Consider the following 22343-nt stretch of genomic DNA (forward strand, 5'->3'; position numbering starts at 1 on the left):
AGTGGTTCTCCACCTTTGGGTTGCAACCCCTTCAGAGGTTGATGGACTCTTTTACGGGCATCACCAGATATCCTGCACATCAGATATTTACACTGAGATTCAGAACAGTAGCAAAATTACAGTTACGAAGTAGCAATGAAAATAATTTTATGGATGGGGTTACCACGACATGGAGAACTGCATTGAAGGGTCCCAGCATTATGGAGGCTGAGAACCACTGTTCTGGGATGTTTAGGGCCACAGCAGCAGGAAGGCTGAGAAACTCCGCCCTAGGCTCTCTCATCGTAGCTGTACTTACTTTAACTTTGCATTTACAAGGGTGCAACCGTTTATAGCCTTGAAATTTTAATTCATGCTGAACTGGTACATTCCTCTTTAATATTTCCCCTCTAGTTTATGCAAGTTGACAACAAGGTCTTCCCATCTGGGTCAACTAGATCTTTTGTACGTGTACACTGTTAAAGAAAAAACTTTTCCTGTTTTGATGAAAGACGTCTTAACCATGTGTGGAGCAAATGATGTCACAGGAAACCAGAGCACCAGAGCACTCCCAGAAATGCCAGTTTGAAGCATGTCACTTTGACTCTTGCTTGTACTGGATAGGTCGTAACGGCTGCAGTCTGCGCAAGAGTAAGAATTTTGGATTTTAAACAGCTTTGAATTATACTGAATTGTAATAAATATCTCATCCTGGGAATAATAACACTAGACCTCTGACCTGACCTCATCCATGTCTCTAATTGCCACCTTTCATTTCGATTGTATTTATTTTCCTTCAGTGTCTGCACTGAAGAAAGGATTTTTATTTATCAATATAGAAAACAGTTTCAGTGGACTAAGAAAAATGCAATTTTTCCATTATTGCAATCTACAATTACCTTCAATCATTGCTGTTTTTATTTTAAAAAAAAAGGCATATTCTGTCTTAATCTTTTTAATTATTCTTTGAGAATTTCACTGTAATTTTTTTCGTCACATTCACCCCTCCCATGACTTCTCCCAGGTCTCTCTCCACCCCTCTCCATACCCAACTAACTGTCCTCTTATTCATACTCTTGTGTGGGGGACAGCCAGGAGGTGATGGGCCTGCAGGGGGTTATACCATTAAGGAAAAAGACTCTCCATGCACATTGCCAGTGGCCTCCTACCGATCATCAGTAGCTCCTCAGCTAGGACTGGGGCTTCTGGCTGCACCTCTACCCTGCCTCCTACTCTCTACAGTGATCCTCAACCCTGTGTGTTAAGTGTCTGGACCTTGGGGGTCAAGACGTACATCCAGATAGAGAACTAGCGTTATCTTGCTCCTCAGCGGGCTACAGGAAGGATTTAGACACATCATTCTTCTTGCTGCTCAGCTCATGGCTGAAGCTTTCCAAATATGGCTCCCTGGTCTCCATTTTTTACTTTCTCTAGACTGATCCATGTGCCTTCTGCTCTGTGGGAAAGCCATGCCTTCTGAAACATACAGCTCCATGAGAGGCCGGTTCCATAGCATCTATCTGTGGCTGGAACGTTGGGGGTGGGTGGGTAAGCTCCTTCACAAACACTCCATGTCTCTCAAGCAAGTTTCCCCACAGCTCCAAGTTAGACTATATGAAGGTGATTTTCACTTACACAGGAACGAATTAATGTGGCTCAACCTGATACTTCAGACAGGATTATGGACATGACGCAAAAGAATTTAAAGAATATGACACACGTGTTGTTAACTGAACAGATTTAATTTCCCTGAGATTTTAGCCTGATAAAATGATATAAACTCCACTCACCAGACCAGTGGTCACCAAAGTTTTCTGTGTAAACAAATCAGCTACATGGCTCCTTCTCAGAGTGGCCCCTAGCAGGAATATGCTGGGGCTGGAGCATGCGAGTATCCCAGGACACGGTGGTCTATGGACCACACTTTGAACAAGACACCAGACAAGATGAAACGTGAGCAACCGTTTACCAACTAAGAAGACAGAACAGAAAACCCACCAAAGTCATTAACAACTCCCAAAGTCACTAATACAGGGTAACAAGCGTTTCTCCAGATACTGGTTGATTTGGGTTTTCAGTATCTCCATGTGTCTTATTAATTTTAAAGACTCACTAAGTTCGTTTCACTTAAAAAATAAAGTGATGTGGTTTCAAGAATAAAAACATGGCTTCCATAAGCATTTGTAAGAAAAGTCCACTGTCTTTGAGGAGAAACACTTCTGAAATCTTACTTCATTATGCCATACCATCAGTTTAATCATTGTCCCTCTGAGTCCCATCTCCATGACATTCAGATGCTGCGTGAGGACATGGCCATCTGCCCCACACTTTGGTCCCTCAAGAGTTCTTTGTGCCTGTGTTAAAATTCACAGTGGAAACAGCTTAAAAGTGAATTGGTTTTCCCGCAGCCAGAGAGGAAAGGGGATGGCTTTCAAGCTAAAATATACTTCCAACAGTCAAAAATATTTGAGTTTATCCCACATACAATGCCTAAAACTATGCAAACCCCTCATTTTTTTTCTGATTTATAAATAATAAACATTAGAGTTATGAATAATTAGTGCGTTGAAGAACCACTCACAACTACATGTGTTAGGTTGAAAATGGGCATCACACACTAGAGGAATAGTCAAGAAGATTATACGGAATGTGGATCTTGGGTCCCAGAAGTTGGGACTCTGGTGGGGAAGGGGGGTCCGGAGTCCAAAGTGACTGAGTCTCAAAGAGAAGAGAGGGCAGCCCTGAAAGTTGCTTGTGCCTGGTGCAGTCTGATTCCCGAGAAGTGGGAAAGGTGATGTGCCCCAGTTGCGATCAGTAGGTTTAGTAGTTAACTATTAAAAACACTGCGGTCTCCAATTTTTACTTTAATCAAAACCTTCATGTCTCAGTGTTCCTCCCCAGTCCGTGAAAAATGGCCACTGGGCCTTAAAAGCCCATAGGTCTGACCTCAGTGAGGCCCGTGTATCTAAATGTCTGGGGGTAAGGACTCAGCATCTGATGTTACCAACTGAGAAAGCAACAGGCTGGTTTAAATAAAGCAGCTGCATCGATTACAGGGAACTACAATCCAGACAGATGTCCAGTCCATGATTAACACTGAGGCTTCCCTCCACATTTCAAGTCACTCTCCCACCTCTCGTAGCATGCTGCGTTTTCCCAGAAGCAATGTTAACTTTACTGTGCCCAGGTAGGAAGAAAAGCCTTTCAGGTAAGCTTCTGACATGGTCGCCCCTGACAGGGCTGGGCTCAGTCTGAACTTTCCTATCTGCAGCTGACTTCTGTGCAGGTGAAGACCGGGCACAGCCATCTGGGAATAACTGCACTTGGGCCACCCACTATCTCTGAAATGCCCATCTTTGTCCCTTAGTTGCCTGGTTCTAAATCTGCTTCTCCAAGTGGTCCCAATCCTACTCCCGTTTGAGTCTCTCGCTCCCATCCCCACTGAAGGGAGGTCTGTATAGAGTCATGATTAAAATAGCTACCAGAGCTAAAGCAGCACCCAGGCTTGGAGGGCCACAGGGACTGATCTCCTGGGCCAGTCCAGAGAGCAGTGGGGCAAGGATACGGCCCACCGCAGTCACAGACTGGCCCACACCTATGACGGTGCCGCTGGCCTGGGCTCCGCCCACACTCAGCTGGAGGTCTGTGATGCAGGTTCTCCCAATGGTGGTGGAGAAGGACAGAAGAGTGGAGGACAAGACCACCATGGCCATGGAGTTGGTCGTAGAGTAGAGCAGCAGCAGCAGGCAGGTGAGTGCGCTGGAGTGCAGGAGGACCATGTGTGAGTTGTGCTTGTATAGCCGTAGAATGGGCCCCACAGCAAAGCCAGCCAGGGTACCCAGGGCACTGGTGTAGCTGATGAGGTACCCTGTGGTCTTGGGCCGTACCCCAAAACGCTCCTCCAGGGCCAGGACAAAGTTACTGTAGTACAGCATGACGGCCACCCCCATCAGCAAGCGCACGAGGAAGACATCCCACAGTGCAGAGAAGATCAGGTTCTTCATGTCCTTCAAGGTCGACATGACCTCAACCCAGGGCGGCCGCAGGTTCCTCCCACTCCTCCTGGCCTCAGGGGTGGTGGCTGCTCCCTGAAGTGTACTTTCTGACTTTATGGTCACTGTAGCATGCTTCTGATCCAAGCTCCAACCACTGTCTGGGATGTTGAGGCTTGTTTCTCTCCAAGGTAACAGCCAGACTAGACCTATTGAAAGGGAGAGAGACTTGAAGGTGGCCAGTGTGCTGGATTCTCACAGTGGATCCCAGGGAGGGGCAGTATGATGATAGGAAGGAGTATTTGTGTTAGATCGATCACCCAAGCCAGTGTGCTGAACTCCTACAGCGACTCCTCATGGATGAACAAGTATGTGTGTTAGAGCAATGGCCTGTGCTTTATACCATACTTACTTGGTTGTGTTGAGTCCAGCTTTCCCACTGTTCCCAAGGTGCAGCCTTAGGATCCCAACAATGGACCCTTGAGCTCTCTAAAAAGCTACTGGAACCACAGGCAATAGTCACTGTCTTCTCAAACGTGTGCTGGCTTCTCCTGTGGTACCACTTCATAGCTACACTCGTAGGCTCATTAAAGTATCCATGTAAATGCTTTCCTCAACAAACTTTCTAACTACCTAACTACCTATCCGCTCATCTATCCATCTGTGCGAGTATAAACAGTTCCCAGAGTGCTTTTCCAATGTGCTAACGACACTGGAAATACACAAATAAACAAGTCAAGGCCCAGTGGAAAAAGCCTGCCCTCCTAAAACCCAGACCTAAAAACAGGCTTAGAGAGGACAGGGGCAGGAGGTTCAAAGTCATCTTCAGCTACATAAAAAGTTGGAGGCTAACCTGGGCTATAAGAGGCCAACCTGGGCTACAATGACACTTGAGTAAAACTGCTTTTGTGTAAAATCTCCTATGGTTCCTGTAGCCAGGCCACAAGCTTTACTATAGCACACATTAGATTAGAAGAAGAGAAGACAGAAGAAACAGTCTCAAGGCTCACACTGATAGACGGAAAGGCAGAAAATGAGCTTGAGTCTGTGAGACACTGCAGTCTAATTTCTTAGCCAGAGAAACCCAGAGAGGAGGGAATGATGGAGCAGTGTGATGAGAAAACCAGAGGCTTCTCATTCATGCTGGCTACCTGGCTGAGGACTGCCGGGAGTACTTGGACTCTGCACCTAGCTGGATTGTTCTCCCAACCCTCTGGTATGCTCCCCCTAGCCCCAGGACTGCCTATTCCCAGATATCTGAAGTGGGGTAAAGAGATCTCTATCATTTAGCCAGCGTAGCCAGGAACACGTGCAACCCACTGTACACTCCTAATACATCTGACATCGGACGACAGGCCAGGCTGAGGGACCGTACCAAACAGTGCTATCATTGGGATCTAAAGATGCAGGAGGTGGTTCTCCAGGCAAAAAAGCCACCACCTTCTGTAGAGGGCCGCAATAACATTCGCCACCACTAGATGGCGCTAGCTTCCACTGCGCCCCACGTGGAAGGCCAGGATAGCCTCCGCCATTACAAGATGGCGCTGGCCTTCGCTGCGCCAGCCGACTCCCTTTCAGGAAGTTATCTGTGTGCGCATGTGCAAGAGTGCCTTCGTGCCAGGTCTTTGCCCACTCTGGGGCGTGCCTTATGAGATCATGGGTAAGCGACCAACCAGGTGTGGATGCGCCGCACTAGGGTGTATATAAGCGCGCCATGTTGGCGCGCCGAGGCTTCTCCTTAAGATTAAAAATAAAGTTTGGTCACAGCAAGGATTTCTATGTACCCGCGTGTTTCTTGCTGGCGAGAAGTCGCGCGTGGGACAACCTTCATCATAGCAGCTGTGTCCACACCCAGGAAATCATGACACATACGTATGCCTGCATGCACTTGTGCCAATAATAGAAACGGGAGAGACTATGAATTTGAGAGTAAGTGTGGGGGATGGGAGGGCTGGAAGGAAGGGTACAGGAGGGGCTAGAGAGAGGAAAGGGAAGGCCAAGTGATACATTTTAATTAAGGTTTACTTTTAAATTTTTTAAAATTTTTTTTAAAAAGGAATAAATGACCATGCAGACATTCCCTCACAGAAGGAGCCTGAGATTCCAGGGCTCCCTCCAAACCATTGTGTGCAATTCTACTCTAATTATACAAGGCATCAAGAAGTGTCAAAGGAGGGTCTAGACTATGTAGGCTGGGGGAAACTGATTAAGAGGGTCTGCATCTACGTCGCTGTTCGAGGGGTGCATCAGTCATGCCGACTGAAGACTTCCCAGTATGGCTGCTCAGAATTATAGTTGATGTCTACATGCAGGAGAGGGCTGGCACAAGGTAAGGCAAGGCCTGTGATTGGCCAGTGAAAAAGTAAGGCAGGGACAGAGTTTTAGTAAGGCAGGAGAGAGAAAAAGAAAAGGGAAGAACCAAGACGGAGGCAGAGAAGGATGACCCAGATCCACGTGGCCTAAAATGGCCACTGGTAGCTATGAATATTGCTTAAGGGATGGATCTTTATAGGACAGTTTGTCTTCTCTAGGTGGGCAGTTTATATCATTATCAATTGATTGTGAGTTTATTATGCAGATGTTTTGTGGACCGAGAATTTAAGATATAAATCTGATTGCTAAATTACGAGCTTGTTGAGTTTTGATTTTAACCGGTTGCTGGGAGTTGCAACTATAACACAGCGGAGGATGCTGGGAATGTGAGCAGAGTCCACAGCAAGAGATTTGCAAGAGGGCAGCTGCTGCCCGGGCTCAGGGAGTAGCCAGCGGCAGCGAGGGATGGCAAGTTGGGTTGAGACGCTTTGCTCTTTAAGATGAAAATACCCTGTAGATGCCACGGGGCCCTACAGTGATGGCATGGGGGTGGGATGGTAGAGATTCTTTTTTAATATTTACCGCAACACAGAATGACTTATGAGTCCTCACCCAAGCTCTGTAGTAAGAAAGCCCTATAATCCACAGGCTTCCCAGGTTGAACTTTGGTGTAATTGCACTTGGCTTCCTCCTTGGAATGTTTTAAGGAGAGGTAGGTATCCTTTGGTCTTCCACGAGAGAGAGGTCTGTCTATAAAGTTGAACCTTTACAGTCATGCTTCTAAAAGTATTAAACATTTACCCTCTCTTTTATCATAAACTTGTGTTTATGACCTGGGCGGAGGGCAGTGTGGGTTCAGATCCGGATAGAAATTCTAAAGTGGTTCTGTCACAGCTGAAACTAAACATATGGACTTTGCTTCCTGGACCTGAAATCGACCCAGCATGGAGCTGTATGGCTCATTATCTTGTCCCAGGGTGAAGGTTCAAACCCCGGAAGCAAAGTGGCGTAAGATTAAACGGATGAGTAAACAGTCTGCTTGGTTTTCTCGTGTTTGCAAAGCTGTTTATCAAGACCTGTCCATGCCATGGTCTCTGGGCAAAGGGGATGAGTCTCTGAATGCTCACTGGAGGGTGGCAAAGTATGGGAGGCATTTTTCATTCATTGAATACCGTGGGATACGTCCAGGGACATGTACAGCAGAGGTCATCAGGCCTAATTCCAGCCCCTGTGTAGAATGTAAGCATGATGCTAAAATAGCAACAGAATTTTGGAGGTGCTAAGAAAAACCCTGTATGTTCAGAACGGTCGGGCAAAGAAAAATGAAGCAAATGTCTGAAATGAATGGTGAAGGAGGTTGAGAAAGACACGTGAGAAGAATCTGCAGAGGAGGAGTCAGGCAAAGCCTTCCTGTGGGAGCCGGCCTACACGTGTGAGGAAGTCTCTACAGCTGTAAAGGTGGGAGGGAGAAAAATGACACTGCCTATCACTAGGTAGCGGGTGAATAAGGCCTGATGTTACACTGACCAAGGGGGTCTGTGGCTAAAAATGCACTCATTAAAAAAAAAAAAACTTGCATACTTTATTGAAAAACTTAACAGACCTATTAAAAGTAGAGATGTTTTCATATAAATTATAGTAACTAAGATGATATATTATTATCGAACAAAATGATAGAATCAGCCCCTATCTTTTGCCATCCACAAAATTAAACTCAAGATGTACTGAAGATGAATATCAGACCTAAACATACAATTCCTTGAAGAAAAGGGAGGAAAGCCACGTGTGAGAGCTGGGCTTAGCAAAGGTGTTTCCGGCACACTGTCCCAAGGGCAGGCAACAAAAGCACACAGGGGCGGTGGACCCACAGCAATCTGAAAGGCTTCTGCATAGCAGGGAAACAGTCTCTGCAGTCAATGGATGATGTAAAGGCGAGGTATTATTTATAGAACTCAAATCTGATGAAAAGTTAATGTCAAGTCATACAGAATCCCAATAAGGAGCAGAGATGTGGGCACAAAGTCCCACTCCATGTGGGGGATTATTGTTAACTGCTGCTAGACACGAGAGGGGGAGTTGGTTCTAGGGGTGTGGCTGCTGGTAGGTCTAACACACTCCAGTGAATTAAGACACTTACAAGCATATGGGCTGCACTAATGAGATTTTTTTTGTTCTTTTGTTTTTTCTTAATAAATAAAGATATGAGTTGGTTAGATATGGAATGAGGAGTGGACCTTAGGAGAGATGAATTTCCTCAAAATATAATGTATGGAATTCTTAAATAATTAAAAAAAAACCCCTATTTTATCTGAAGAGTAAGTGTATTCCAGATAGAAGGCTGGAAAAAAGGATCAAAATTTAACACTTTGTAATGTTTTCTGACACATTTGTATCCAAAGTATTTCACATGTGTAGTAACATAGCAGTTAAATTTTTGTAAAATATTTTTAAAAGTTAAAATCTGAGCTATACAAGGTATTCTTTCAACCAATAGCAAAAAGGCCAAACAAAATAAAATAAGACTTAGCAGGATTTGGATAAACGCATCTCCAACAAATGGTCGGCAAGATGTTGACCAACATCATCACCAGCAAACGGAGTCCAAGTAAAAGCCATACTAAGATACTAAGTTGTTACCTCCTCTTCTAGGTGATTACTGAATGGCAGCAATGCTGTGATAGTGAGGAAGCCTGCGCAGTGCTGGTGAGATGAAATGCCATTCAGTCACCATAAAAACAAGAGAGAGTGCCCATGGCAGAGATGGCATGACATGGTTCCTACCCCTGGAACAGAGAGAGCAGGACATAGGCCCCTTCCACAAGTGTTGACAGTTGTTTGTATAAAGATATACATATTTTACTTCATATTCCTCCTTTGGGAAATATTCTCCCTGCCAAGCTTATCAGGGAATGTCTTCTCTGTCAAGGTTAATGACTTCATGATAATCAGAGACAGCACAAGTCTGGGAGGTCAGCATGTCCTTAGTGAAAATGGTAAATGCTGTGCCCCTCAGGACAGTCCTTAAGGTTGTGAGAAAGAAGTCTGAAAATATGAGTTCAAAAATATATAATTTCTCAACTATGCAAAATATAATGAAGCAATATGAATTATATGAGGGGCTTCACAAACCTCAAAGAACAGAGGCAGCTGCGCTATGAGCCAGCTTGTCAGAAAGATACAAAGACAGACAGATACCCAAGTTTGAGGTCAGCCTGGAACAGGTGAATTTAGGCCCAAGTATGGTAGGAACGGTGATCTCAGAGCTAGATCCTACCCAGCTAGCTTATTGTCTGTGCTTCTAGAGGCATGCCTCTGGATTCATTTGCAATGTTAAGAACAATGTGCTTGCTGTCTTTTTCTAGGAGTCAAGGGGCTAAGGTAAAAATATGCTGATTGGTGGGACAACAAAAAGGAAACCTGGAGTGGAGGATTGAATTGATATATAAATAAAAGACTGGACTCTGGTTTGAGAGACCTGAGTTATCTGGTAATCTTTAGAAAGTTGTCTCAAGCAGAACATAGGATTTCAGTTTGTACTTACAATTTGACTCCCAGTTTGGTGTGTGTGTGTGTGTGTGTGTGTGTGTGTGTGTGTGTGTGTGTGTCTTGCCACTCCTGAATATCCCTTCCTCAGGACCCCCTCTCTAAGCTGAGACTGGTCCTTGGCAAGAGAAGATCATCAAATTAACTTTCATTCTTAAACAACTCTACCCACTCTATTATAATCATTATTACATTAATATGTATGTAAGTGTATGTGTCTGTGTGAGTTTTATGTGCACAAATTGGGACCTACATTGTGCTGTCTGGGTTTGTGGTGCTGCAGCAGTTGGGGGTCTGTGATCGGCAAAGCCCAGGTGGACATCCCTGATCTGGACTGCCACCCCATGCCATATTGCTCTCTGAGGGTTGTGCAGAACTAGTCCTACCCCTGGCCTGGGCCTCCTGAGAGCATGAGAACAGGAGAGCTATGCCTACCCTTCACCAGATGTAGTACTCGGGAAAGTGGCCCCACACCTTGTCCAAGAGCCACCGTAGAGTTTGCTATGATTGCATGAGTACTTGTAAGCCAGCCTTGAGGGTCTGAATGTGGGACAGCTGCTGTGCTGCCTGTCTGCTATGCTGAGTTGAATATGCTTGACCTAGGGAGTTGCACTATTAGGAGATGTGGCCTTTTTGGAGTAGGTGTGGCCTTGCTGGAAGAAGTGTATCACTGTAGTGTAGACTCCTATGCTCAAGCTCCTCCCAACGTGGAAGACAGCCTCCTCCTAGCTGCCTGCAGAAGCCAGTCCCCTTCTACTGCCTGCAAATCAAGATGTAGAAATCTTGGCTCCTCTAGTACTATGTCTGCCTGAATGCTGCCATCTTTACCATCAAGACAATGATGGACTTAAACTCTGAAAGTTTAAGCCAACCCCAATTAAATGTTTTATGCGTAAGAGTTGCCTTGGTCATAGGGTCTCTTCACAACAATAAAACCCTAAGGTATCTGCTTCGTGGTGCTATGGGCATGGAAAAGATTCCCTCCCCTATCCGTTGCCCTTGACACCTGCAGTGGGTGGGAGAGCTGGCCCTGCACCTCACCGGCTGCAGCATTCAGAAGAATGGACCCTGTCCCCTACCTGGCCAGCACAAAAGAGTTGGTCCTGGTAATAGGGAATGCAGGTGAGCCATCCCCAAGGGTGTGAGAGCAAGGAAGCTGGCCTATCTCCTTGACTGCTGCAGCACTTGGTAGAACAGGCCCTGTACCTCATCTGGGCACCACAGTAGAGCTGGCCCTGAGGTCATGGGTGGGGCTAGAGTTGGCTCTGCCCCTGGCAGCTGTGGCATTGGATGAGTTAGCCACACCAGTGCTGGGGAGCTTGCCCTGTGGTGAGGGTGCAGGAGAGCTGGCAGGCTGAACAGCTCAGATACCGCCCAGGCCCAGATCCAGGGCTCTGAGTTGGCCAACCCTGACATCTACCTCATTGATGAACTGCTGGAACTCATAAAGAAGCCAGTCCTACAGATAGGTAGATCCAAAGCTAGAAGATCTCCATGACACAGGGCAACAACAAGGCATTCAAGAGGAGTCCCAGGGAGTTCTAGTACTGACAGCATAGCAGAAGTCAGAGAGCTCAAAACAGACCAGCAACTGATTGCAATAAACATGTGCAAGCAAAGATGTATGGACAAAAAGGTATACTGTCATCAGACACACTGTGACACACTAAGGCTTCCATACCAAGATTACTTTTTTTAATTTTTAAGGGTGGGGAGCAGGTAGGAGGGAATGAGGAGATTAGGGAGATGGGGTACATGATGTGAAACTCACAGAGAACAGATAAAATGTTACAAAGAATCTCAAGAAGACAGAAGTGGATAGACCTGTGAGTTTGAGTATACCTGCCCAACAGTCAACTCACCAGCATTGAGGAGGAAGACAGAGCAGCACATGAAGGCTGTCACGTAGAATCCACCATCCAGTTCAGTCAGATACCCACCAATCACTGGGCCCAAGATGAAGCCCACGCCTGAGGCTGTGTTGAACTGTCCCAGCACAAGTGGCCTCTCCTTCTCTGTGACCAGGTCAGAAAGCAGTGCTCTAGAGATGGAGAGTGTGTGTTTAAAAACACCTGCAAGGGAGAAGAGACGCGTGCTCTGTGACCTTCAGAACTCTGAAGGAGCAGACCCCTCTAGGCTGCTCTTCATCCCCGAGCCAAATGCAGTTCTTGTTTCCATTTTCTCTGAACCACTATGGCTGTCAGGACTCACCCCATCGTGAATGGACTCCAAAGCCAGCATGGTTGGCCATCTCTAGCATGGAGTACCTTAGACTTCAGCTTACCCATATCTTGTCTTGACACCCCAACATTCTTTGTCAACTGTCTGAAATCCCTTGTGGCTATTAGATCACAGGCAGCCCAGCTATCCAGAAATGACCTCATTATGGATTATAGGGGGATTTCTGGTGTTTAAATAAACCCTAGCATTCCTCAGGAACCTGTGAAACTGAAACCAGTTCCCATCTGCCAAAGGAGTCCTTTCCCTCAGCTCAGGCAGAAGGGAGAAATGGCTGCCTGTGGTTGCTGGCCTCCAGCCTCCCTCAGTATCACAAGCACCTGTTAAATATCTCCAAGTCCATGTGAGCATCCTAGCTCTCTCCTACCCACCTCATTTCCCTCCTCTTTTATAACTCAAGGTTTCCCCACTGCCCACTGTTCTCCCTCACTCCCTCCCTCCTTCCCTCGTCTCTTGATATCTACTTTCTCTTTCAGTATGCTCTATTCTATCTCTTGCTATCTCTCTGTCTGTCTGTCTGTCTGTCTGTCTGTCTGTCTTCTGGTGTTCATTTACTCTCTCTGTATGCTCTATTCTATCTCTTGCTATATCTCTCTGTCTGTCTGCCTTGTCTGCCTGTCTGTCTCTTGCTATCTCACTATACTCTCTATGCTCTCCACATCCAAACTGCTAACTGCTGGCCATGTCCAGTCTCCTCCTTTTGCTCTCTGCTCTGGATATCTTCTCTTTTTCTTTTACCCCCAATAAAAACCATAACTGCACAACAGGGCTGTCATGTAGGAAGTCTCTTTACTGCACTCCCTTGCATCCAGTGTACAGGGATTTTCTCCCAGTTACCTGGTTACCACGGTTTCTTTGCTCACTAACTACAAAATATTACTGCATGCTAGTCTACGCTACCATGGATCCCTCTGTGGATAAAGCAATGAGCTTAATAATAATAATAATAATAATAATAATAATAATTTAATTATTATTATTACTAAATTAAAAAATAAAAGCAAACCACAAATAAACAGCAAAATCCACCCTCATGGAATGTAGATTTTCTTGGGGTAAGGTAAAAAGGATATAATATAAGGTAATGAGGAGTCTGGGCAGAAACAGTGGAGAAGAAACTTATGAGAAGAAACATGAGGCATCTTCATCTAACCAACGCCGAATGCCACACACTAGTAAGACTCTAGTGACTATGACTATCTTCATATAACCAATGCCAACTACTTCCTACTGGTCAGACTCCTGGTTTGTTTGCAGACTACCTGAGGGCTTCAGCATGACTGTAGGTTCCTGAGGATTATTTGATATCCGTTTGAGGAATATTTAGGGATATACTGATGAGCCGTGGGAATGATTGCAGTCATTTTAGTCAACATTGGTAAGCTCCCTGCAGATCACTGTACATCATTTCAAACTGTAGCACGACACGGTGGCTCCTGCTGGGATCCTTACCTAACACGAACGGTGGAGTTTAGTGAGGTGTATGTAGTATTGAAGACATACCATCAACCAAACCATAATATAATAAATGCAACATGAGGATGTGTGTGAACAGCTAATAAGTGTAATTTAGAATGTGCTGGTGGCATTGGATTGAGGACCACACTTAAGGAAAGAACTTCTAAAGGTACAGCCACCAATATGTGGGAGGGTGACGTCAATAACTTTCGTGTCCCACATGCATTTCAAAGAAAGTGTGGCAACTTCAAAGGAGTTGACCCTCAGCTGTGTGCTGTTAGTGGTAGAGCACTCTTCTCTGTGGTGTTAATGGAGCAAGAAGCTTAACTCGATGAGGGTCGATGTGCTGTGTAGTGGCCTTGCGAATAGGGTAATAGAATCTGTCCATGCTGCGCCAGCTAAGGAAAGAAAATTGGTGAGATTTGGAACTCTGGATGCTCAGAAAAGCAAGGAGGGATACAGTTTCCACAGCAGGTCCCTAACCACCAGATACCTACAGGCGCAGTTCCTAAGCGTTGATAAAACATCTCAAGGTGTTAGTAAGAGTCAAGAACAGTCTGGAAGGAGGAGACCAACTCCAGGTTCTCCTACATAATAGTCTGCAGTCAGATCGCCAGGGGGATTCAGCTAAGCTTCTGAGCCACATCTCAGTGTGAATCACTGTGCCAGCTGAAGGCATCTCGCATGGTCTTAATTGTCTGAACATGGAGAGGCAGGGCAACAGGAAAGAGGCAGGTCAGGTATGGCAGAATAATTCACACTAACAAATCAGAAAGGCTGTTGTCGGCTAGGCTAGAAGCTCTGGATAAGTTACCAGAGGGGCTGCCAGTAGCAAATGCTCAGTAAACAGCAACGGTAATCAAGTGGTCACTGCCATCATTAGCACAGCCACTGGTCTCTCTGGAGCGCTCATTGAAGAGGCATTGTCCAGCAGGCTCAGGTTCACATCGAGACACACACTGAGAACACATCCTCTGGGATCAGAACTCACCTACAGGGACTCTAGCCAGCGTAAACAGGAACACGTTGGTGGACATTCCAAGGAGGAGGTAGCCCAGGGCACTGAGCAAAATGCACACCAGCAAGGAGCACCGTCTTCCAACCACATCACTCCAGCAGCCCTGAGAGGAACAAGCAGAGGTCTCCAATAGCAACGAACACCACACAGATACCAATACGACATCGTCCCAGGAGATGTCAGGGACTCATAAATAGGTACGCTGTATCATGCCCTGTGCCACGTGCTATTTTCTCTAACTATCCCACAAGGCGAGACGAAGATGCCACATGCAACATGATGCCTGATGATCTGGGAGCTGAGAAATTCACTGGTTGGTGAAATAAAAGGTCAAGTTCCAAAGCTTCATTTCCATCTTTGTTTTTATCATTTCTAGGCAACTATGCTCCTTGGAAACCAGGTTGTTTAGGGAGTTTAGAAAAATACTGAAAATGAAAGTGAATGGGGAAAAAATAGTCTCTGTGATCCCAAATCAATGCAAGCATAGGCCAGGGTAGAAGAAAAAGGCTCAGAGTAGGGGGTGTCCCATCGGGGTGGAGGGCAAGGGGGTCGGGGAACAGGCCAGCTCTCTGTTCTTAGACTTTCTCTATCCCTCACAGCCACACCCCAGATGAAACACATCAAGCCTTCTAGCTGGATGACAGAGCTAGTGAGAGAAGGTCGGAGTCACCACCTGCAGCTTCGAAAACATGTCTGCTCTTCGTCCTATTCCTATAGTTATCCCCAACTTGAGTGTTAGGTAGACTTCACATTTTTAAAAGATGTATTATTATTATTATTATTATTATTATTATTATTATTATTATTATTATTATTTAGTGTGCCTGAGTGTTTTACCTGTTGGGACATCTGTGTCACATGTTCATGTTGAGCCCAAGGATACTGGATTGGGCTGGGCAAAGTGGCACATTCTGTTACACCCAGCACTTGAGAAGCAGGAAAATCTCTGTAGGCTCATTCGAGGCCAGCCTCATCTACCAAGGGGACTTCCAGGATACAAATAGCTACACGGAGACAACCTGTCTCCAATACAATGGCTCACAACCATCTGTAATGATATCTGATGCCCTCTTCTGGTGTGTCTGAAGGCAGCTACAGTGTACTCATATATAATAAATAAATAAAATATATATATAAAAAAAAGAACTGAACAGGCTGGAGAGATGGCTCAGGGGTAAAGAGCACTGACTGCTCTTCCAGAGGTCCTGAGTTCAAATCCCAGAAACCATATGGTGGCTCACAACCATCTGTAATGAGATCAGACGCCCTCTTCTGGTGTGTCTGAAAACAGCTACAGTGTACTCATATATAATACATAAATACATCTTAAAAAAAAGAAAAGAACTGAACCTGGGTCCTTTTTAAGAGCGGAGAGTGCTCTCAACTGCCCAGCCCTCTCTTCAGTACATGCCCATTTAGTGTTTAAAGAGTTGAAAGAAAGATAAATCAGGGAGTGTAATTGTTTATCCACTTGACAATATTTATAGGTTCTCATTCAATGCACTTTAAAGCTATTCTTTGGTCAGGGAGCAGCTGGGAAAACACAAGCCAAACATGAGAGATGCCAGCCAGTTGCTTCAATCAGTCGCTCCTGGCAACCTGTGAGACTGATGACTGAACTTCCTGACTGCGGACACTGAGGCCTCCAGACCTCCAGGGGGCGGCAGTGGGGAGACAGACGGGAGGCTCTCTGGACTTCAGACTACCAAGTGGCCAGAAGAGGGAGAAGATCACGCCTGAATCCCTCTGCACCATCTTTCAGATAACTAACCAATCAATTCTAAAGTTCTACCAAATGCCCTCATAACTAATGAGACAATTAGCTCAGTTACACGCTTCCAGACAGAATCGTAGAAATGCAGGTGGACTTGACTGCAGTCCGTTGTGTGAATCAAACTTCTGTTTATATTCTGTTTTATACTCTTTTTCTCAAAAACTACTTCTGAGTCACAGGGTCAGCCTGTTATGATGTAATGCATGTTCCTCCAACATGTATGGGTGGCTCAGTGTACCTCAAAGACTTTGAAGTACATGTCTTCCAGGGGGCCAAAGGGGAAAGGATGGGATTCTACCTAGTTCCTTAACTAACGAAACTGTTTTGTAACCACCCGCCCACCCACTCTTCAGTAATCCTTGAGTTTCAAAAGCACACGGTGGAGGACCCACAATAGCGTATGCCTAAGAGCTGGAGAGGGGCTGCTTGAGAAAGTATAACTTACTTGATGGAGGATAGCTTACCACAAAGGTGCTGGAGAAGAGTTGCAAAATGCCATAGGAGGAGCCTGAAAAACAATCGGTAGGGTTAAAAGGGGCATGGGCGTGGCTAAATGAATCCAGAAACTAAGGGAGAGGACATCCTCCCGAAGCTAAACTGTTCTACGTCTTCTCTAAAACAATTCAAAGGCCTTCAAAATAAAATGCGAGCAAGCAAAAGAGGACAACAAGGGCCAGTCTCAGGGACCCCCAAAAGTAGTACTGCCCTGTCTTAGAGAGCAAACATCAGAATCCTAGAAAACCAGGATCCAGCTTTGAATTTTTAACACTCGCTCACGGACCACGCGGCTCAAGCATTTTAGAGGTGAAAGAAGAGGGTCAGCAATATTCATGACTGGAAATATTGCAAGAGGATACATGCTAACGACAATGACAAACAGCAGTGCAAATAAAAACGAACAAATTTCAAAAAGAAAAGGCTCTAGTTATTTAAGGAACTTACAGAGTTCCTTCCTTCTCCTCCCTCCTTATGCAACAGGTTCATTTGGCTTTTTCTAAAAGTCTATAAGCAGAACAGGGATCAGGATACATGTGTGATACACACACACACACACACACACACACACTCACACAGACACACACACACATATATACATACACATTACACACACGCACGCGCACACACGCACAACGGTGATGTGGAAAACTGCCTAACTTCTCCAACTTGTGAAGGATTCTAGGGCGGTTAGCATTAAGGGTTTTTCAGTGCTTACCATGCACAGTTAGTTCTAAGCCCCAGGAACTCCTTTCTCTTTTGCAAATTGAGAAAATTTGGATGGGATTTCACGCTGCCTGGGCAGAACCTCCATGGGCTTCTGGGATGTGCTGGTGGAATGGGAAGCCTGCAGCTTGTTTTCAAAAGTGGTCACCCATTAGGTGTGACTTCTGTTAGACTGCCTTTAGATTCACATTAAGTTCCAGAACTATGCTTCTGGAAAGGGGTTCAGAGGCTGTACCTTGCCTGCAAACATACCAGGCCCAAACTACCAGAGGCCTAGGAAGCAGAGCCTCAGTCAGTATGGGCTGTGGAAATAACTCAAACCTCAAGCCTTCCTGAAGGCAGGTGGTTGGGGAAAGATTCAGTCCATTTGCTTCAGGGTGGTGCGCAGAAGCACACTGCAAGGTCATTCCGTTTCCCCTTTCCTTGTGGGTGGGGTTTGGGTAAGCGCTGGATTATTTTCAGAGCATTTGAAAAACCAGTGTTTTGCAAATAAGCAGGCTTAAAAACACTCACCTACTATTCCAGCAACGACGGGACTTACTCCAAGGGATCTGACATGAAGATTCAACAATGGGACAGTCATGCTGACACCAAACAGATCCTGTGAAACCACAGAGCGGCTCAAGTTAGCACTAGGGCTTAGCACTGTTCAAACTGGTGACCCTAACACTACAATTCAGTGTCAAACACAAAACCTACATCTAAACGTCTGAACAGTAGACCACCACAGCCAGGTTAAAAGTCATGATGGAATCCAGAGAAGTCTGAATGCCTGACTAGTTTGCAGGCAGGGTCAGTTTTCATTTCAGCTTCTTTGTCTGAGGAGGATTGCAAAAGCAAGCCCCCCACCTGAAGCAAAACAAGAATGAACTGAAAACCGCAGGGCCGTGTGGATGATGAAAGAACGGTGCTCCACGTTTATTAGTAAAGCTGTTTTTGCTTCTGTAAGAATCTCAAGTTACTGAAAAGAACTGACGGACCAGAGTCTGTACTTTTGAGACAGCCTCATTATGTAGCCCAGGATGACCTTGTGCTGCAGCCTCCTGAGAATTGATGTCACAAGTGTGCTCCATTATGCTAGGCTTCAAACTCTGTCACGCATCGATACCTGAGCCCAGGAAAGCATGCACAAAAAGGAAGGCTGGTAAAATACTGATATCCAGAGACTAAGAACTATAGGATACAGGCTCATGAGCATGAGCTGCCGACACCACGTTAGCACTCAGTGGCTCTAAAATAATCACTGCTTTTACCAGGAACTTTGCAGCTGACTCTCTCTTCTGGGAAGTTCTAAAGTAAAATCTCTCCTCCTTTACTGCAGTGAGTAATTCCTTCCTGATCTACACTTCCTACAGAGCCATCCTTTTTCATGCAACGGATCTGACAGACGCTGCACCTATTCATAAGGAAGTCAGCGTGATGGCACCACCTAACCCTCCCCTGAGCATCAGCCTCTCCCAACGGAAACTGATGACAGCATTCGAGCTTCACGGCCATGTACAGGGAATGAAATCCACTGTTTCTCCTATGCTGGGCTGTCCCAAAGAAGATAAATTGTCACCTGCTACAGGCTGGGAAGAGGAAAGAAAATGGACCAGGTATCTGGAGAAAAGAGGATGATGTCAGAGACCTCGGCACCATCTTAGTTTAACCAAGATGCACCAAAGGAATGAGTTCAATATTCCTAGTGAAAGCAATTAAAATATCAAAAGTACCAAGAGCTAAGACTAGAAGATTTGGCAAGTGACTTCTCCAATCTTACGCCCTTCCTCTTCCAATCAGAAACCATTTTCTGAAGCCTTTGGGGTCATGGAGGACAGGAAGACAGTAATTAAACTGTGTGTAATATCATGTTATTTAATGAGTCAGCAAAGCTCCTTCAACAATACGTACAGCTGGGTGAGATAAAACTTTTCACAACATTTCTCAATGAAGAAAAAAAAACCGGAAACCGTAAAAAACAAACTATTGGAAAAGCATATGTATTTCCCTCAAGATATGCTTTTGGATATATTATTCTCTTAAATATATTATTATCCTTCTCGCAAATTTTACATCAGACTAGATTTGCCCTGTGCACAGCATATGGAAATCAGAAGAGGCTATGAGTATCCAAGTCTGTGCTGGAAGGCTGCACAGAACGAATCACGTATGAACTGCTTGATTTTATCATAATTCTCAAACTCTTCTGAATTCTCACTCCCGGTGGCTGCCGTTACCCTCCTGGTGAAGTCTGGATGTTTCAAGTGAGGGCCTGAGGCTTCTCCACAAATAACAGAGGTGCCCTCTGTTGTGGGGCCTCAGCAGGTTGGAGACATGCACCATCCCGAGTGGATGACGATTTCCCAGAACAATCCACACTCAGTGGCTTTGAATTCTGAATAACCAGACTACACAGTGAAAGTAAGCAACGTCTGCATCCCTAAATACAACCTAAAAGCAAGGACGTTAGACTCTAACATCAAGGCATAGTGCCTAAGAAGGGAAATTGTGTATCTTGGGACCTACATAGTGCACTTTAAGTAGAGATGTCTCTCAGGCATGGTACTCAATACCTCCTAGGTCTGTAAATACAGACATTTGGTGAAATCTACTTCCTTCAAGATTCTAACAAGTATTAATTGAACAGAACCTCTACCAACGATTGGAAAATTTGTAATCTGAACAAAGACTGTCTCTCTGCTTCTCAGCTACATGGCTTAGCATGCTAACTCCTAATCCCAGCAACAACTTCAGTCTGGAAAAAAAAATAGACTTATTTCATCAGGCTCAGTATTAATCGGATAGATACTTGCCACAAAGTCTTCTCCCCATTGACCATTCAACAAACTGGTTCCTTCTGCCTGATGAAGAAATCCTACAGAATAATTCTTCCTGCTGCGTATAACCAGGCCTATTGAACCAAACCTAGACTTGAAAGAGGAGTGGGAATCAGGGTTCCTGCGCGGAAAACGGCCCAAGACTAAGACTGTAAATTCTCTGGAAGCAGAAACTGCTTATGATGTCAGTGCTAGAGGGCTTGTACCGCGAGCAGCAGCAGGCATTCAGAAACCTCATGAATATTCATTAACAATGAAACTTCATTAATAAACGGATAAATGGATGGAAGAATAACTTCTTAAGCTTCTCATTTTACAGGGCAAAGGACTACTGGTGAACCAAACCAATACACACATGCACATAAATTATAACAAAACAAAAACACACGTGCCATTTTGCCAAAGGCAGTTGTATGCAGTTCACCGTGACTTCCAATTTCCAACTTCAAGGCCTCCAGTGTAGACCGGGTCAAGCCACACCTGAGGTCGGTGGCGAAAGAGGAGGCACCTCACAGCACACTTTAGGCTTCCGGCTGGAGCTGTGTAAATGCCTGGAAACTTGCGGTAAGCACAGCCCTTTCAGGACCCTCTGTCTGCAGAGACAGCTTTTCCCTAGCCCAGGGGCGGGCACTCACCAAGAAGCCTACCAGGTAGAGCCAGAGCAGGAAGCGGCGGGAGCTCACAGCACTGGACGATGCTGTGGCCGTCACCGGGGTCTCTGAAGTTAGATCCTGCCCCGAGGCCCCGCGCCCCCGGACCCCCAGCGCCATTCCCCTGAGGGCTGGGGGTGCGGACAGCCTAGCCGCTGCAGACCACGCCCCCACCGCGGCCACGCCCAGGATTGACCACGCCCATAGCGGAAGCGATCGTCTTGCGCCTGCGCAGATGGAAGTTCGCGCCGCGGAGCCGGCTGCCAGATTACTGGTTTAGTGATAGCTACCGCGGGCGTATTGATTGAAGATCCTTGACAAACGCAAATTCTGTGACAAGTGACTGGTGCCATCTTTCCTTGCTCCCTGGCGGTGAGACGCAGGAAGGATATTGTGTCTTTTTGGTAGTACCTCGTTTTCTTCAGTGACAACCGTTCTGGCTTTAAGGATCACAGACCCAGGGACCTACTTCCTACTTGGCATGCCAGACCTGAAACAAGTTAAGGTGGCTGTGGAAACAATGGGTAGTAATTTAGAGAGACTTCTATGGAAAAGTCTATATAGTATTAGCACTTCGTAGCTCTACAAGGGAAACAGGACAGAAATGGGCTCCTCAGAGTTGAGCCTCTGGGAGTAACAGCAGCACACCACTAAGAGTATGAAAAGTTGTGAGTAATAAACATACAGTAGAGGAATACACAAAGTCATAGGACACGTGGCATAAGGAAGTGTGTGCTTTAGTGTGCTTGTGGGATCTCCTTAAATCCAACGGAACTCAAACTCCAGGTCAATGCAGATGACAAAAACTTATTGTAATCAAGACACTACTGATGTAGGAGGGCCATAGAACAGACAGGAGAGCTGAACTATGATTCCGAGGAGATGTCGTATATTTAAAACATAAAACCATAAAGGCGGGGAAGCATTGTCAATCATATTTTAAGGTAGTCGAGCAAGGGAGTTTCCATCAATCAGGATGGGAGTTGATTCCTGGATCTGAAAACATGTTTTGTTTTACCCTGCCAGCAAGATGGAGAAGTTGTCCCTGAGACATCTGAACTCAGATAACTGTTTCCTTACAATAGAAGCTGTTTGGTTACTGGGAAGTCCCCAGCTCCCTAGGGCCTGGGACCTTGAATTTCCTTTCTCCCTGTGATTAAATGGAGATTCCCTGAAAACGAAATGGTAGGAATTAGAATGAATTTCCTTTGCTTGTTCCCAACGTGCTGACTCAGGAGGTAGAATCTGGAATGCCTTAGGCGTCGAAGCTGAGAAGAGAGCCTGCAAGATGGGTGTGACGGAAGCATCCAAAGATACCGATGTGGAATAGACAGGGCT

At 45.6% G+C, this 22343-nt stretch overlaps 1 protein-coding gene across 5 annotated transcripts; it reads right to left on the bottom strand.

Moving 5' to 3' along the window:
* Positions 1–1702: 1702 nt before the first annotated feature.
* Mfsd9 (major facilitator superfamily domain containing 9) lies at positions 1703–21192 on the bottom strand. Of its 5 annotated transcripts, none has more exons than XM_006244824.5 (6): positions 20748–21192; positions 18050–18137; positions 16780–16823; positions 14515–14644; positions 11690–11899; positions 1703–4180 (listed from the first exon to the last, which is right to left on the bottom strand). In XM_006244824.5, the coding sequence occupies exons 1-6, from the start codon at positions 20748–20750 to the stop codon at positions 3387–3389; spliced, it is 1269 nt and encodes a 422-aa protein (XP_006244886.1). In that variant the 5' UTR covers positions 20751–21192; the 3' UTR covers positions 1703–3386. The 5 variants fall into 5 exon arrangements, with proteins under 5 accessions (XP_006244886.1, XP_006244885.1, XP_038939517.1 ...); XM_006244823.5 differs by having other exon boundaries at positions 21003–21191; NM_001108215.1 differs by having other exon boundaries at positions 1708–4180; positions 20991–21184.
* Positions 21193–22343: the final 1151 nt, after the last annotated feature.

The sequence above is a fragment of the Rattus norvegicus genome, chromosome 9 (genome assembly GCF_036323735.1).
Source record: "Rattus norvegicus strain BN/NHsdMcwi chromosome 9, GRCr8, whole genome shotgun sequence".
NCBI lineage: Eukaryota > Metazoa > Chordata > Mammalia > Rodentia > Muridae > Rattus > Rattus norvegicus.

Excerpts from the sequence above, each read along its gene's own strand:
- Mfsd9 (NM_001108215.1), bottom strand. The coding sequence starts at position 21,125 with ATGGCGCTGGGGGTCCGGGGGCGCGGGGCCTCGGGGCAGGATCTAACT. Across the intron at positions 14,645-16,779 it reads TCTTCTCCAGCACCTTTGTG|GGCTGCTGGAGTGATGTGGT; the intron begins GTAAGCTATCCT and ends TGTTCCTCTCAG. Across the intron at positions 11,900-14,514 it reads GCTGGCTAGAGTCCCTGTAG|GTGTTTTTAAACACACACTC; the intron begins GTGAGTTCTGAT and ends TCTCCCTTGCAG.